Source organism: Falco peregrinus, chromosome 1 (assembly GCF_023634155.1).
Source record: "Falco peregrinus isolate bFalPer1 chromosome 1, bFalPer1.pri, whole genome shotgun sequence".
In the NCBI taxonomy this organism is placed as follows: Eukaryota; Metazoa; Chordata; class Aves; order Falconiformes; family Falconidae; genus Falco; species Falco peregrinus.
This window is the reverse complement of record NC_073721.1, coordinates 129716028-129732206: the sequence shown is the minus strand read 5'-3', so window position 1 is coordinate 129732206 and position 16179 is coordinate 129716028. Positions and strand designations below refer to the sequence as shown.

General features: G+C 60.4%; 1 protein-coding gene across 7 annotated transcripts; it reads right to left on the bottom strand.

Moving 5' to 3' along the window:
* Nucleotides 1–56: 56 nt before the first annotated feature.
* Nucleotides 57–16149, bottom strand: CELF6 (CUGBP Elav-like family member 6). 7 transcript variants are annotated; one of them, XM_013295384.3, is made up of 13 exons: nucleotides 15854–16149; nucleotides 12721–12803; nucleotides 6601–6649; nucleotides 4957–5085; nucleotides 4744–4823; nucleotides 4127–4270; nucleotides 3580–3724; nucleotides 3350–3499; nucleotides 2960–3022; nucleotides 1993–2073; nucleotides 1732–1875; nucleotides 460–615; nucleotides 57–187 (listed from the first exon to the last, which is right to left on the bottom strand). In XM_013295384.3, the coding sequence occupies exons 1-12, from the start codon at nucleotides 16110–16112 to the stop codon at nucleotides 488–490; spliced, it is 1455 nt and encodes a 484-aa protein (XP_013150838.2). In that variant the 5' UTR covers nucleotides 16113–16149; the 3' UTR covers nucleotides 57–187; nucleotides 460–487. The 7 variants fall into 7 exon arrangements, with proteins under 7 accessions (XP_013150838.2, XP_013150834.2, XP_027635811.2 ...); XM_013295380.3 differs by having other exon boundaries at nucleotides 1993–2070; XM_027780010.2 differs by having other exon boundaries at nucleotides 4957–5082.
* Nucleotides 16150–16179: the final 30 nt, after the last annotated feature.

Genomic DNA, 16179 nt, shown 5'->3' with positions numbered 1-16179 from the left:
AAAATCAAAAAAGAAAAGAAAAGCTACGACCAGAATGGCTCTCTTCTTCGCCGTTTTCTCCATCACCTCCTCCTCTACTTCCTCCTCTTCCTCCTCCTCCGGGATGTGTTGCAAAGAAAGAGAGTTACAGGTTTGGATACTGCACTTGGGGAAGGGGAAAGTCGTCAGACACCGCGGGACGCCCGACCTGCAAAACAGCAAAGAGGCCATTAGTCTGTGTCCTGGGGGATGGCGGGAAGGAAGGACCGAGGGATGAGGGATGGAGAGGGGGTGCCAATTCTGAGTTTGAAACACACGCACAGACAGTCCCTGGTGCAGAGACGCCCCGGCACGCACACAAGGACTTTCCTGGAGCAAACACGGCACCCGCGATGCTCTAGGTGAGCCAAGCCCCACTGCCAGGTCCCCTGGAGCATCGCAATGGGGTGCTGCAGGGCCAGCCCCCCCGCAGCCCCTTACCTCTCCGTAGGGGCAGGGTGAGCAGGGGTCAGTAGGGTCTGTTGGCATCTTTTGGCCGCTTTAGCTGGACTTTTAGCCTCTTCATGCCGATCTGGAAGCCATTCATGGCCTGAATGGCCGCCTGAGCGCTTGTCGGATTGTCAAAACTGACAAAACCTGGGGGTAAGGGACGAGGCGTCAGAGGAGTTCGTCACACCACAAGTTACCGCTTTACTTCAACCGAGGCGCTGAAATCCCACAGGATGCTCCTGCGCGCAGCCTCCGGTGGAGCCCCAGTTCTGGGGTGCTGGGAGAGGGGCACTGTGGGGTAACAGCGCAGCCCCAGATTGCAGGGGACTGGGTGATGAGCTGATGGCATCTTTGGGGACGCCAAGGTCTGCAGGGACATGGAGGTGACAGGGTCTGTGGAGACCAGCGTAAGAGGGTCCACAGGGACACGAGAGTGGTCTGCAGAGGCACTAAGGTGATGGGATTTGCAGGATCACTGGGGTGACAGGGTCTATCGAAGTGATGGGGAATGCGGGGACACCAAGGTGAACAGGTCTGTGGGGACACCAGGATGGGATGCATGGGCTCACAGGACACCAGGGTGACAGGGTCTGCAGCAGCACTGAGGTGATGGGGCCTCCAAAGACACTGGAGTGACAGGGTCTACAGGGACACCAAGGTCTGCAGTCCTGTGGAGGTACCAGGGTGGGGACACCAGGGTGACAGGTCTGCACACCAGAACATACAGGTGGCAGTGGTGGCACTCAGCCACATCAGCAGAGCAGACATGGCAGTGGCAAGTGGTGTGCTGGGCTAAGGACACAGGGGACAGCGTAAGAGGGGACGGCAGGAGGACACATCCTTCTGCCCTGGCATGGTGCGGGACAAAAACTGGCCCTTTGGCTTTGGGACAGACAGCCGTGTTGCTCCAGCCACCACGTGGCTTCAGTCACCTGTCAGTGCTGCCTGAGCTGGACCCCTGAGCTGGGGCACTGGGGAGAGCCGGACCCTTGAAGTGGGGATGCTGGGGAGAGGCAGAGCCCCAGGCTGGAATGTCAGGGAGAGACGGATGCCTGAGCTGGAACATCAGGGAGACCTGGACCTCCAAGCCAGAGACCAGGGAGAGCCAGACCCCCAACATGGAGACTGGGGAGAGCTGGGATGTCGAGGACAGGAGGACCCCTGAGCCAGGATGTCGAGGAGAGCAGGACCCCTGAGCTGGGGACTGGCGAGAGCTGGACCTCTGAGCTGGGACATCAGGGGGAGCCGCACACCGGGACTTACCAAAGCATTTACTCTGGTTGGTGGCACGGTCCACAAAGACTTTGGCAGAGATGACATTGCCGAAAGGCAAGAACATCTGCGTGAGCTCCGCATCCCCGAACTCCTGGGGCAGGTGATAAATAAACAGGTTACAGCCTTCAGGACCTGGGTGACACACAAAGGACAGCCACACATCAGCCATGAGGTAGGGGGTCACCCCTGGAGGGGGGAGCAAGGAGTCACCGACCCCATCATGGCAGGGTGCCCCCCACAACCCCTCACCTTCTCGCTGCTGCTGCGGGATGATGGGCGCTTGCTGGGGAAAGGCTTGGCTGATGGGTGCGTAGGCAGTGGGATACGCTGCTGGGAGAGAGAAACACAGAGCTGAGACCCTGGTGCCTGCCCCAGCCCCACGAAGGGCTGGGGACAGGGATGTCCCTTGCTGCCACCCTTGATGGAGGTGCCTCTCCTCCCCCAGGGCTGCTGGCTCTGCCCTTCCCACCCCTGCCAGCATGGCCCCAGCCTCGCTGCACACCAGGGATATAGGAATGGCTCTCCCAGGAGCGACGTTGGTGGCAGCAGTAATACGGCCTCAAGGTTGAGGAAATCAAGCACTTTTGGCTGAAAAAACTCAACAATTTGGGGTCCGAAACTTGATTTTCTGTCAAATCTGAAAATTGCTGTTAGTGCTCATTATTAAATGACTGCCAGGCTTGATGTACATCCAACAGGATGCTTTGACTCCCTTCTCTCTGCAGCCCATCTCCTTGGCCATCAGATTCGGCCACATGACAAACATCCAAGGATTTTTGATGTCTTGGTGCCTCCATGGCCATCTCTACCAGCAGGCTGGTGTGTCGGCAGGATCCAGCATGGAGCAGGCTCTCCATCGCTGCCCAAACCTTGCCCCCTCTCCTAGGTACCACCGCCAGCTCTCCCCCATGGAGTTATTTCAGCCCCGTGGGCATTAAAACTCACTTTCCTCCATCCAAAATTTGCACAGAGGGCCATTTGGGGAATGCATCTGTGTCACTGGGGACGAGGGATGGCGCTCTGCATCAGCGTCACTCCCATCGCTGCCCCGCAGCTCCTGGCAGGGTACGGCACCCTGTGCTCACCACATTAATTTGTGCCCAAGCACATCGCTCCAATCCTGTGGTTCAACCCCAGGGTAACGTTCACCCCCCAAAAATAAGGGTGAGAAGCAAAGAGGGGAGAGAGAGGAGAAGAGCAAAGCAAAGTTTGAGACCTGCATAGTGCTGCATGCCTGCGTAGGCTTGCTGGAGGGGATCTGCCACGGTGGGGCTTTGAGCTGGGAAAAGAAAAGGAGAAGGAAGAGAGAATAAGCAAGAGAAACACAGGGACCAGCGGCTCCCACAAGAGAGGCTCTCAGTCGGGCACTGCCGCGGAGGGGCAGGGCTGCTCCCTGCCGTCTCACAGAAGGCAGGAGCATCACACTGCTCACAAAAGCGGCACTGCCACGGGAGGAGGGATTTCGGTGGGGATCAGTGCACGGCTGGTTCATCCAGCGCATTCCCGAGGCAGGAAGCACCCCCGGCACCTGCCGCACGAGCCAAGCATGTGTCCCCAGCCCTGGGGGAACGTGGCAGAGAGCACGGGCAGATGCAGGGAGGGTTACCTGGGTAGGGGTGGATGCCATTGGTGTAGATGGTCTCCGAGGTGGGCTGCCCGTTGGTCTGCGGTGGCAGTGGGCTGAAGCCGTTCACCCCGATCGGCGTGGCGATGCTGGGCACGGGTGCCGTGCTGATGCCGGGGGGCGTGCTTGTACCTAGTGAAGGAGGCATCAGTGCTGGCAGCCCCCTCTGAGGATGCTGAGCAGGATGGGGGGCAAACAGAGGGGGGTCGTACCTGAAGAGGGGGTGAGGGGGGCAGCCACCAGCCCACTGACATTGAAGGCAGCCATCTGCTGCATCTGGGCAGCGGCAATGGCAGCCATGGGGTTCAGGCAGGTCCCCTGCGCAGCTGCCATCAGGGCCGCCTGCTGCTGCATGATCTTAACGAAAAGAAAGGGAGGAATAGGGGAAAGCGAGCGAGAGGCAAAGAGAAGAGGGGAGCAGGGCAGGATAAATTAGCATTCCCCCTCTGCATCCACGCATAGGGGCTCGGAAGGATAAATGCCACCCACCCACTGCTGGACCCAGGGACAGGAGGTCATCTAGGTGACACTAAAAAGGGTGATATACGGTACTGCTGCACCCTACAGCCATGCCACCCTCACCTGGGGAGGGGGTGAAGCCCTCTGTTGTGCTCCTAAATGGGGATACACCAACCCTGATGGGCATCCGTACCCACTGGCACCGGTACAATCCCACACAGGCTTTCACAGGCAAGAACAGAGCTCCTCACGCCCAGGGCTCCCCTGAACCCCCAGGTCCCGGCCAGCGCCAGCTCCTACCGCTTGCGTATAGGCCCCGTAGGCGCCAAACTGAATGGTCATGGGGTTGAAGATGCCCAGCTGTCCTGCCATCTGATGCATCCGCCGCAGGGTCCTCTCCTTATCTGTGTCCGCAAACTTCACCACCAGGCTGGACGAGGCACCCTGAGATGGGGGGAAGATGGGGCCAATGGTGGGACCCTGGCAATGCCGCTGAAATGTCTCCCCATTCCAGAGAGGGACCCGCTGGCTTGCAGCAGCCGCAGCATCCTTGGCCCCGGGGATGGTGCCCGGCTTGGCAGCAGCAACCAGCGATCAATACAAGGTTTAATTATAGCTGTTTTTTCTCCCCAGCGGCAGCTCCCTGACCTCTGTTTCCTTTTTTCCCTCCTCGTTCACAATTTTGACCTTCGGCATTACATTAAACAGCCCCTTTCTCCAGCACAGAGGGAATGAGCCCTGCACACCCACCTCCAGGGCTCAGCGCCCAGGCAAGGATGAACCTTGGGGTGATCTGGCCAACAAATTGCCAGTCTGTAGGATTTTGATCCAATTAGACAGAGGATCAAATTAGCTGGTCATTGGATTATGCAGGCAGCATGGGGTCGAACACAGCAGGGCAAGAGCCTGGCACTTACCGGCATGGTTTGGCTGCCGTGCAGGCTGTTGATGGCAGCCTGTGCCTCAGCGTGGCTGCCGTATTTCACAAAGGCACAACCTAAGGGCAGAAAGGGGACATGGGAGAGGTTGGATTCAACCACTGTGGGAGCCAGCGCTGCCCAGCTGGCGGCTCACACCCTATGTGGGACCCGGCGACCCACAGGGTGCTCACCTGGCTCCCCAAAGCCCACCTTTGCTGGCTCCGTCAGGCCCTCGGAGGATGGTGCATTCCTCAATCTGGCCAAAGGGCTCAAAGAGGCGCCGGACATCATCCTCACTCTGCTGCTTCCCCAGCATGCCCACAAAGAGCTTCCTGTCTTCTAAAAGCAAAACCAAGCCCGTCAGAGAGTGGGATGTCACTCACCATCCCCTCCCCTCATCCCGTTTGCAGACAGTGCATGGAGGGGAAAGAGCCAGGTAACACCAGAGCCTGGGGAGGGAGCAATGCCGATCCAGCAGTAAAGATGCAGGGTTTATCACCTCCATCCTACAAAACACTCAGGGTGAGAAAACCTCTCCTGCAGGAAAATTGCTAAGGGGTGAAGCTGAGAAGAGCCGGCTCCTGCTTCAGGGAGCGGAGCTAGGGCTTCTTCCAAGGATGGAGGAGCCAGCTTCCCTGGCACTGATGTGGGATGCGACTGGGAAACAAAGAGACCCCGCAAAACAGCGGTGATTGCCTTTGCATGATTGACTTGCAGAATAACCCACAGCCTCTGACCATGCCCAGGGGACATAAATAACCCAAACACGAGAGAAGGGAGAGTAAATAATGAGAATTTCATTATTATTACCAGCATCTGTCTTGCACGGCCGCGCGCTCCCACCGCGCGCTAATGGCATTTGACAAAGAAAATAAGGTGCCCTGTCAAGAGCGTTGCCGGGGAAATAAATAAATAATGGCAGGAGACGATTAATGCTCTGTCCGTTAAGGTACCAGGAAAATTAGTTAAGGGAATAGGGCTCATGTGTTGTCTAGTTAAACATAAACCATCTCCCAGTGAAGGCGGCTGCGGGAACGGGCTTGGCAGCCGAGCATCGCCTCCTGGGCAAGGGGGCCAGAGCCGGGCGCCTGAGCTCACTCATCGATTTTTAATCCTTCACCAATTACACTCAGTAAGTGGGTAATTTATTTGCCAGGTCCCTCTGGGACGTGCCGGGACCAGCTTGCAGCGTGTTTAATAATGTGTTTTGAACAGGGGGGATATCTACCCCAGCCATCCTGCTGAGGGCGGGCAGCCCCACGCAAGCATCCTGCACATCCGAGCCTGCCTACGCGCCCAGCACTTGCTTGTGGCACCAGGAACATCAGGGGATTTTGATCCGATCCCTGCAATTTTGCCCAAATTATCAACTCAGCCTGGAAATGCTGCAGCCCCGTGAGCTGCAAACACCTACGGAGAATTTGGGGGGGTGGCAGTTTCTGTTTGAGAGGGGCTGGGGCCAGGCATGGCCAACTCCTACACCTCAACTCTGTCAGGGTCCCCACAGGCAGCTCTGGGCAGGTAATTAGGTTGTTTGATAAACGAAGAGCCTGTCAGAGAGCAGCTGGCTGGCACCCTGCCTGGCATGATGTCAGGACATTCATGGTATGACATCAGGATGTTCTCAGCATGACATCAGGACATTCCCCCCAGATGGCTGAGCAGGGAGAGCAGAGATTGCGTTTGCTCTGTGCTCAGGTTTGGATGCCACTGGGAAAGGCAGCTCCTTTCACAAGTTTCTCTGCAAACAAACCTCCCTGTGGCAGATCCCCGATGCCACCATCTCCCCCATCACCCCCCGGATGGCCCTGCCCCCCCTGACCACGCTGGGCAGCCGGGGAAGGAGGGACCTACCTCCTCGGCCCTCGCTGTCGGCCGGCTTCACCTGGATGGGGCGGTTCATCTGCAACACACAAGCGGAAGTGGATGGCCAGTGACGGTGCTGTGCCCCCCTGAACCCTTTCCATGGGGAAGAGCAGGACTGGGCCACAGGCTGGCACAGGCAGCCAGGGTGGGGAGCAGCGGAGGGACCCGCAAGAACATAGCTGAGGCTCGTGGCCACGCTGAACCAGGGATGCCACGGGTGGCAGATGACACTATGGCCCCAGGGATGGGTACCGACCCGGTGCTGCAGGTGCCCGCCGGGCTGCTGGTGCCAGCCTTGGCTGCCTGCCCGCTTTCCTCGACTGCAAAGGACTGCAGAGGCAGCAGCAGCACCCAGACAGCCCCAGCCCCTCTGGCAGCACCACCACTGCTCTTCTTTTCCTGATTCTCACCCAATTTCAGCCTCCTGTGCATTGCCACTGTGTGTACCTGCAAGCGTGACACGCATGTGCAGCAGGACATGCTGGGCTGGTGCACACGTCCCTGGCCCGCTGCCCTACAGAGCCATTTCTCCTCCTCTCTCCCCCTCCTTTTTCCCCTCTTTTAGCCGAAAAATGCTACAATTACGGCCGTTTCCACAGCAACAAGCGTGCTTCCCCCGCGATGCTGCGGAGCCTGAGCCATGTGCTCAATGGGGTTGTCACGGCAACGGCAGGATGTCACGCATGACAGGGCGGGTGTGCACACACACATACACGGCTGGAGCATGCACAAGGACAGCCAGACACACGCGTGCTGCTGTCACACCCATGTGGGTGTGTACCCCTACCCCGGGGGTCCCCCTGTGCACCCCTGGAGGGGGTCCCCAAATTTAAGGGCTGGGTGGGGGCAGCGCCAGGCCCTCCCCCCCCCCTCCCCCCAGGGTGAGGAAGAGGATGGCTAAGGAAGAAGAGGAGGAAGGTTTCCACAGCAACCACCTCATCTCCAGGGAAACGCAGGGAGAAATGTCAGCGCAGAGCTGGGGATGGTCCAGGGCGGGGACCAAGTCCCCAGGAGCTATGGGGTAGCACCAAGGGACACAGGGCCACCCAGTTGCCCTCATGTCACCGGTCCCCAAACATCCACCCCATCCCCTGCACCAGGGTAGGATCCGGCTCACCCCAAACCCAGGAGGCTGTGACAGCATGGAGACCCGTAGAACCAACATCCCCCTGTCCCCCAAGTCCCTGCCAAGGCCAGGAGGAGGGAACCTCATTTTTTTTTTTTTTTGGGGGGGGGGAGCTGCTGCCCCCCCCTCCACCGACCCACCAGTCCCATTTCCTAGTGCAATGGCCTTTGATGGAATAAATTTCCCATGCCCACTGCTGTATGCTTAATGTAATAAACCCAGCAAGTATGATTTAGAATAACATTTACGGAGCCGCAGAGTGTCATTTTGATGTGTCTCCCATCTCTGCTCGCCGGTTATTAAACTGTATTGATTCTCCGGGAGCGGCTGATGTTTATAAATGTCAGGCCTTGGGGACCAGCTAACCTACCCCAGGGCTGCCGCACCGCACCAGGGAGAAACCACCCTGGCCTGTGGACACCCCCAAAATGGGTTTTTGGCACCCCCAGCATTGCTCCGTGCCCTCCCTGGGGTGCTCAGTGCCCCCCTGCACTGGCTCCCCTGGCACAGGCAGATGGCATGGGCACCCAGACCTCCCCTGTGCCCACCTGTCCAGCTGTCCCCACAGCACCCCTGCACCATGCTCCTGTGCCCACACAATCACCCAGCCACCCACCACTGCCCAGCAGCCCTCCATCGATCCCCCAATACTCAAACAACTACCCACCCATCTGCCCACCTCTCAGGCCCTATCCATCCGTTCACCCATCCATGACACCCACACAATCACCCATATACCCATCTCCCCCCAGGACTCACCCACCAATTCACCCATCAACACTCAGCCCCATAGCACCCTTCCATATCCCCAACACCCATCCATCCCCCATCCACCATCCCCCATCCTTCCACTCCCACAGCACCCATCTCTCCACCCCCACAGCACCCACACATCCACCCATCCATCCCCCAACTCCCACTCATCTTCCCTGCATCCTCGCACACCCCAAGAATACACTGGCACATCCAGAGTCACGTGAGACCCTGTCTGGGGTGTCCCAGCACCCACCAGCCACTGTCACCCATGGGTGCCCCACAGAGCCCCAGCTACGGCACCCCATGGCCAAACCACTGGTGTGCTACAGCCCAAGGGGGTCACTGCTGGTTGCTAAACCACTTCCTGACTGCTCGGGCACTGCCCCCCACCCAAATGCAGAGCCCCGCAACAGCCTGGGCATGGGGGAGAGCCAGCCCAGGGTCAATCACTGCCAGGGGACTGGCCCTAGGGAACAGGGATGCTTCTCTGGCCCTTGCTTCTTCCTCTGTGTCCCCTCCTCCTCCTGCCCAACAGCCAGAGGACCCAGCAGGCCACCATGCATCCAGTGAGCTGAGGTGGAGGCACCGGGTGATGCTGGAGCAGCAGGTGCCCATAGGAGCCTGGTGTCCACGTCACCCTGGGGGCACCCAGGCAGCCAGCACCCAGTGCAGGGAGACAGGTGCTTGGGTACAGACAGCCACCCATTACAGGAACACCCTCCCATCATGAGAACACCCTGCCAGAGCCCTGGGGTTGAACTCACAGAGAGGGGACACAGCCGACCTGGTGACAGTTACACCCCCGTGCAACCCTGCACAGGTGCACTACCATCCTAGCACACCCCCACACACAACTGCACATCCCCCACAGCCACACTCCCACTCCTGCACACCTCTTGAGCACAATCTCAGCCCCACACATAGCATCCTCCGTGCACATCCACCCACCCACACCTGCACATTCGCCTCAGCATACCCCACACAACTGTACACCTACACAGCCGCATGCTTGCACCCACACAGCCCCATGCGCAACCGTACATCTGTCCCAGCATGACTACACACCCACGTGCAGCCACACACATCCACCCCAACCCAGCCCTGTGTACATCTGCACACGACACCCCTACACCTGCACACCCTGAGCCCACAGCCCTCATGAGCACCCACCCACTCACAGCCACACACTCACACAATGCCCACAGCACCCTTTCCGCAGCTGTGGATCCCACACAACCACAGGCACGCACCCCAGGGTGCACAGCCAGTGCCAACATCCATGCCAGGCAGGGACACAATGCCCTTTGCCTCAGTTTCCCCATTGCGGCAATGGGACCCACAGTGGGACTGCCAGCAGCCCTGCAGACACACAGACACCCAATGTTGGATGCCACCCTTGGATGGCCACGGCTCCCCCCCAGCAGCACCCGCACCCCATCTTCACCACTACCCACGCACCCCTGAGCCCTGCGCACACCTGGTCAGCTCCCCCACCGGGCACCCACAGTGTGGGAACCCATGCAACACCTGTACGCACACACGCACTCTCTGCTCCCTGCTCACACCCAGTGTGTGCACACACACGTGCACACATGCACACACACACCACTGCCACCCCTCAAGGCCCAGGTACACCCACACTCCATCACCATGAACACAATCGCTGGGTGCAAAGACACCTTTAGCTTACACACACACAGAGCCACCGACACACTTGCACATCCATCACCCTGGGTGCTGCCACTCCCCATCAACACCCACTTGTGCACACCCCAGGTGCAAAACCGTACCCCCGCAAACACACACGCACACACCCCTGCACCATCTGTGGGTGCAACACCCCCCCAGACACATCCCCTTGCACACCTGCAACCACACACACCACCAACACACAAACCCAGGCTGGAAAAATACACCCTTCGGCCAATAAACACACACACAAACCCATCCCTGGGTGCAGATACACCTTCTTCACTAACACAGGCAGGCACACACTCTGTCCCTGCCCACAAATACACCCTGCTCACCAGCATCCCCAACAACAACAACATACACCGTTCCTGGGCGCAGATACACCCTCCTCACCAACACCCACACTCACACACAGCATCCCTGTGTGCAAGATACACCCTTTTACCCAACAACCCGCTGCCTACACCCTCCCTATCCCTGGATGTAGATACACCCTCCTCATCAACACGCACACAAACAAGCTCACAAACCCCATCCCTGCGTGCAAATACACCCTGATCACCTACAACCGCCCTGCCAACACACTGCACCCCATCCCCGGGCGCAGATCCCCCCTCCTCACCAACGCAGGCATTCACACCCCCCTCACCAACACCCCTCCGCTCCCCTCCCCGGGTGCAGACCCACCCTCCTCACTGACACCCACCCTCGCACACAGCACCCCTGGGTGCAGGGGCACCCCGCTGACCAACACCACCCCATCCCCACCCGTGGAGCAGTTACACCCATGGCAGCAACCCAGGCATGCACACACCCCGCCTCGGCGTGCAAGCGCACTCAGCTCCCAGCGCCCCTGCCCGCCCCCCGGCCCCGGCAGCAGGTACAGCCCCCGCGCCGCCACCCCCATCCCCGCGGGCAAACACCCCGGGGCAGACCCCCCCCGCGGGTGCCGGCAGCCCGCACCCCGCAGCACCCCTACCCCGCGGGTGCGGATGCCCCAGCACACAGGGCGGGCCGGGCCGTGCCGGGCCGAGCCGAGCCGGCGGCAGACAAAGGCGGGGCCCTACCTCGATGCAGAGGATCTTGGACCCGGCGGGCACCCACAGCACGGGCGGCCGCGGCCCGGGCGCCGGCACCTGCGGCAGCTGCATGACCCGGCCCGGCCCGGCTCGGTTCGGCTCGGTTCGGCTCGGCTCGGCCCGGTTCGGCTCGGCTCGCGCAGCGGCGCGCGGGAGGCGGGGCAGGGGGCGGGGCGGCCGCAGCCCCGCCGAGCCGGGCCGAGCCGGGCCGGGCCGAGCCGAGGGGAGGGGCCGCGATGGGGACACGCCCCCTCCCCGCCTGGGCACGCCCCCACTCCGCGCCGGGGGCGGGGCCTCGGCAGGGCAGGGGGGCCCGGGGAGTGGGGGGTGCGCACAGCCGCGGGGGCGGCACAGGCGCCGAGGATCTGTACACAAGCAGAGAGGGGTGTGCACAGGCACACACGGCTGTGTATAGAAGCACACACCGGTGTGCACAAGCAGAGAAGGGTGTGCACAAGCACAGGGGTGTGTGCAAAAGCACACAGGGGCGTACACAGGCACACCAGTGTAAACAAGCAAAGAGGGGTGTGCACAGCTACGGGAGTGTACACAAGCGTAGGGGCGCATGTACAAGCACAGGAGTATGCACAGCTGCAGAGGGTGTGTGCACAAGTACACGGGGGTGTGCACAGCTGTAGGGAGGGGGTGTGCACAAGCAGAAGGGTGTGCACAAGCATAGAGGGGTGTGCACATGGAGGTGTGAGCACAAGCACTGGCTGTGCACAGGCACAGGCGTGTGTGCACAAGCACAGGGGTGTACACACACAGAGACCTGCCCAGATGTGGCTGTGCACCCCAGCAGATGCACACCCAAGCACCGCTGCACGCACACACACACAGACGGTGCACACAGGCGTGTGCCCACGCAGAGGGATGTGCCTGCACGCCCACGTGCAAGCATGTGCTCACACAGGCCCCTCTGCTCGCCCTGACACAGGGTGCAGGGTGAGAAGTGAGCAGCTACAGCAGCCATACATCTCGCACATGCGTGTGTGTGTGGAGAAGGGGACACAGGCAAGCCCATGCCCCGCAGCAAGGTATGATCCCCCACCTCCTTTAGGTTGCCAAAGTGGGCTGATAACTCTTAAACCTACTGATGCACAGCACTGCCAGTGAGAGTGTGGTTCAGGAAGCCATGTCCCTGTGAACCTCATCCCCCTCTGGCAGCTCCGCGCACCCAAGGCAGGGATTGATATTCATGGGCCCCGGCGCTTTCCCCAGCCAACCAGCGGCCCTATTGATTTTTATTTAGGCGAATAATTAAATATTTATTTTCACTTTGTTAAGCTCGGGAGGTCGGAGCCCACAGAAAGCGCAACAGCACACGGGCGGCAGGAAAATCAATGCCTTGGTTTGTGGCCACTGGAAGTGGCTCCTGCGCCCGTGCGCCAGGCAGGTGTCACCGTCCCCCGCCCCAGCTCACCCTGACATCCCCCCCCCCCCAGTGTCACTTACCCCAGGCAGCGTCTTCTGCTCATGCAGGGCGCTCTGTGCCTTCAGGGCTGAGTCACGGGCGCAGTAGGTGAGGAAGGCACAGCCTGCGGAGACGGGGAGATGGGATCAGTGTCCAGCCCGGCACAGCCACAAAGCCCTGGGCATGTGGAGAGCCAGCAGCACAGCTGATATGGCACTAGGGTGTCTCAGCACCCTGGCACCCTGACATCCAACATCCCGGCACCCTGGCACCTGACACCTTGGCATCCTGCACCCCAACACCCTGACGCTCTGACATCTAGCGCCACGGCACCCTGGTACCCAGCACTCTGGCACTCTGACATCCAGCACCATCATACTGTGGCATCCAGCACCCTGGCACACCAACATCTAGCATAGTGGCACCCTGGCACCCCGGCATCCTGGTACCCTGGCACTCTGACATCCAGCACCCTGGCACCTAGGTGGGCGCTGCTCCCAGCAGGGCCAGAGCTCAGCCCTGAAACAGGGTGGGAGATGGGGCAGCAGAAGGACGGAAGGAGCAAGGCAAGAGCAGGCAGCGAGTCTTGCAGCACACAGGCAGCAGCACTCCAGCCCCAGGCTCTGGAAAAAGCTGCAGCCAAAGCCCTCCAGGAAGGTGGTCTCCAGGCTTCGAGGCCACGCATCCCTGCTTGCTGCCACACTTCTCCTGGCCCTAAGAATCCTCCTTGGGATGAGACTCATGTGGTGAAGATGCTCTGGCTCCTCCGACATCGCGGCGCTTCGGGAATCAGGAATACGCCTGGGGCGAGGTTTTCCCACGCTGACTCACGCTGCCGAGCCGTTCACTCGCCTGGAGCTGGCGGCGATGAGCGAGCCCAGGGAACAGGGTCCAGTCCTCTCCCCACCATCTCTCCCATTCCCATGGGAGCATCCCGGGTCCCCATGCGGCTGCTGCACTGCTCCCTCCCCGAGGGCTCCCCCCCAATTTGCTGGGGTCACATCCAAAAGCATCTGAAAGTGATATTAAAACAGCAGCAAAACAGTTTCCCTTCAACAAAGTAAATATTTAATGAATAAAATTGACATTGATGCATTTTTAATATTGGCACAATTAAATCCGCCAGCTGATTAAGTATTAATAACTCTTAATAAGTACAATCAGTGTGCCTGGGAGGAGAGGGAGCACAGCAGTGGGGTGGGGGGACACCGAGGGATGGGGACCCTCGCCCACCTCAGGGTGTTGGGGACATCTGCCCTCACACGGAGCAAGGAGAGATCTCCCCTGGTTAAATATTATCCCACTGCGGGTGGAAGGGGGAGGTCAGCGCAGCAGCTCACGTCAGTCCTGGTGCCATTTCCAGTGTTTACCATCTGTAATCACATTGACTTCCTCCTCTCCAGTCTTTTTTCCTCCCTTTTTTCCCCCTTTTCCCCTGCAGTTGACAATGTGGACAGTGCTCAGGTGTTCCAGGAAGTTCGGAGGGCTGGAGCAGGAGCAATCCTGCTCTGGAGGCTTGCCAGGAAGAAGGATGCTATTCAAATTAGAGGAGTGTCTGCAATTAAATCACACATCTGGGCCACAGCAGCTGGAGCCCACACTGGAGGAAGTGCCAAGGGGGCCTGGCAAGGTGTGAATCCCATTGTTTGGGGCTCACAAGCAGCTTCAGAGGTACCTGGAGACATTTTGAAGGCCATGGTGCCGAGATCAATGGCGTCTGGGCAGCTGCCCCATGGCCTAAGGGCACCAACGTGGCGGCATCTGCAAGTGCCAAGTTTCATCTTCCCAGAAAATCCTTGTGAAAGGGGCGCTGCCCGTGGCACAGGGGCTTGGTGACAATATGCGGAGTGTGAGATCCCATCCAGGTGACACTCTGGGTGCCCTGACCCTGCTCTGGTGCCACGGATCCCCAGCTCATGGTTGGGGGTTCTGCAAAGACCTTGGCAGTGCAGACGTGAGACCCTCAGTGTGCCACTGCTTGAGGTGCCAGGTGCTCTGCACCCCATGACAGGACACTAGCCAAGCCAGCAGCGACCCCAGTCCTGCTGTGTTGCAGAGACTTGGGGCGTAGCACAGGCAGGGGGGCAGGCAGGTGGGTGCCCCCATCTGCAGTGGGCGCCTGTATCCTGGGTGGGTGCCTCCATTGCAGGGGTGCCCAAAACGCACATGAGTCCCCCAATGCCAGACAGGTGCCTTCAACCCAGGCAGGTGCCCTAAACACCATTAGGGTTCTCCCAGCCCAGGGGTGCTCTGGCCGCAGGGGTGCCCCCAAGCCAGACGGCAGCTCCCAAGCCCAGGCTGGCACCCTAACCCCAGGTGGGTGCTCCCATATCAGGCAGGTGTCCACATCCCAGAGGTACCTCCATCTCAGGTGCCACTGCCTCAGGGGTACCCCAATCTTAGGGTAGCGGCACACCAGGGTGCTCCATACAGGGGTGTCCCCGCCTCAGGGGTGCCCCATACCAGGGTGCCTCCACTTCAGGGGTGCCCTCACCTCAGAGGTGTGCCATACTGGGATGCCTCCACCTCAGAGGTGCCCCATACCAGGGTGCCCCACCTCAGGGGTACCTCCACCTCAAGAGTGCCGCCAACTCGGGGTACCTTCACTTCAGGGGTATCCTCACCTTATGGGCACCTCCAGATCAAGGGTGCCTCCACCTCAGGAATATCTCAACTCAGGGGGGCCCCACCTCAGGGGTATCCCCATCTCAAAGGAGCCCCATCTCAGGGTGTCTTCACTTCAGAGGTATTTCCAGATCATGGGTGCCCCGTCTCAGGGTGTCCCACCTGCTGGGTGCCTTCACCTCAGGGGTGTCCCACCTCAAGTGGCACCTCATCTCAGGGATGCCCCATATTTGGGTGCCTCCCGTCAGGGTGTCCCACCTGAGGGGTTCCTCACCTCAGGGGTACCCCTATTTTGGAGCACTCTACCTCAGGGTGTCCCACCTGAGGGGTTCCTCACATCACAGGTGCCCCATACCCAAGTGCACCACCTCAGGGCATCCCACCTCAGGGGTCCCCCTGTTTTGGGACTCTCCACCTCAGGGCGTCCCACCCGAGGGGTTCCTCGCCTCAGGGGTGCCCCACACCCGGGTGCCCCACCTCAGGGCGTCCCCCCGCCCCAGGACGCCCTGCCTGGTCGTGCCCCGCGGGCAGTCATGGAGCCCCCTGTACCTTTGTGCATGCCGGTGAAGCGATCCTTGAGGACGGTGAGCTCGTAGATGCGGCCGAACTCCTCGAAGAGCGGCTTGAGGTCGCTCTCCTCCAGGTTACGCGGGATCTGCCCCACGAAGAGCTTGATGGCGTCGTGATCCTTCATGGCGATGGCGCCGGGCGGGCGGCTCAGCCCGTTCACCCGGCCGCTGTTCGCGGTGCTGAACGCCGCCCCCGCCTCCGCCGCCGCCGCCGCCACGCCGCTGCCCGCCGCGGCCATGGCCCGCTCCGCCGCCGCCGCCGCCGCTGCGGGAGGCGCCCGCCGCCCCGCCCCGCCCCGCCCCGCC

Coding starts and splice junctions, on each gene's coding strand:
- CELF6 (XM_013295384.3), bottom strand. CDS start 16,112: ATGGCCGCGGCGGGCAGCGGCGTGGCGGCGGCGGCGGCGGAGGCGGGG. Junction 2,074..2,959: donor AGGCATGCAGCACTATGCAG/GTCTCAAACTTT, acceptor TCTCTCTCCCAG/CAGCGTATCCCACTGCCTAC. Junction 616..1,731: donor CAACCAGAGTAAATGCTTTG/GTAAGTCCCGGT, acceptor CCTTACCCCCAG/GTTTTGTCAGTTTTGACAAT.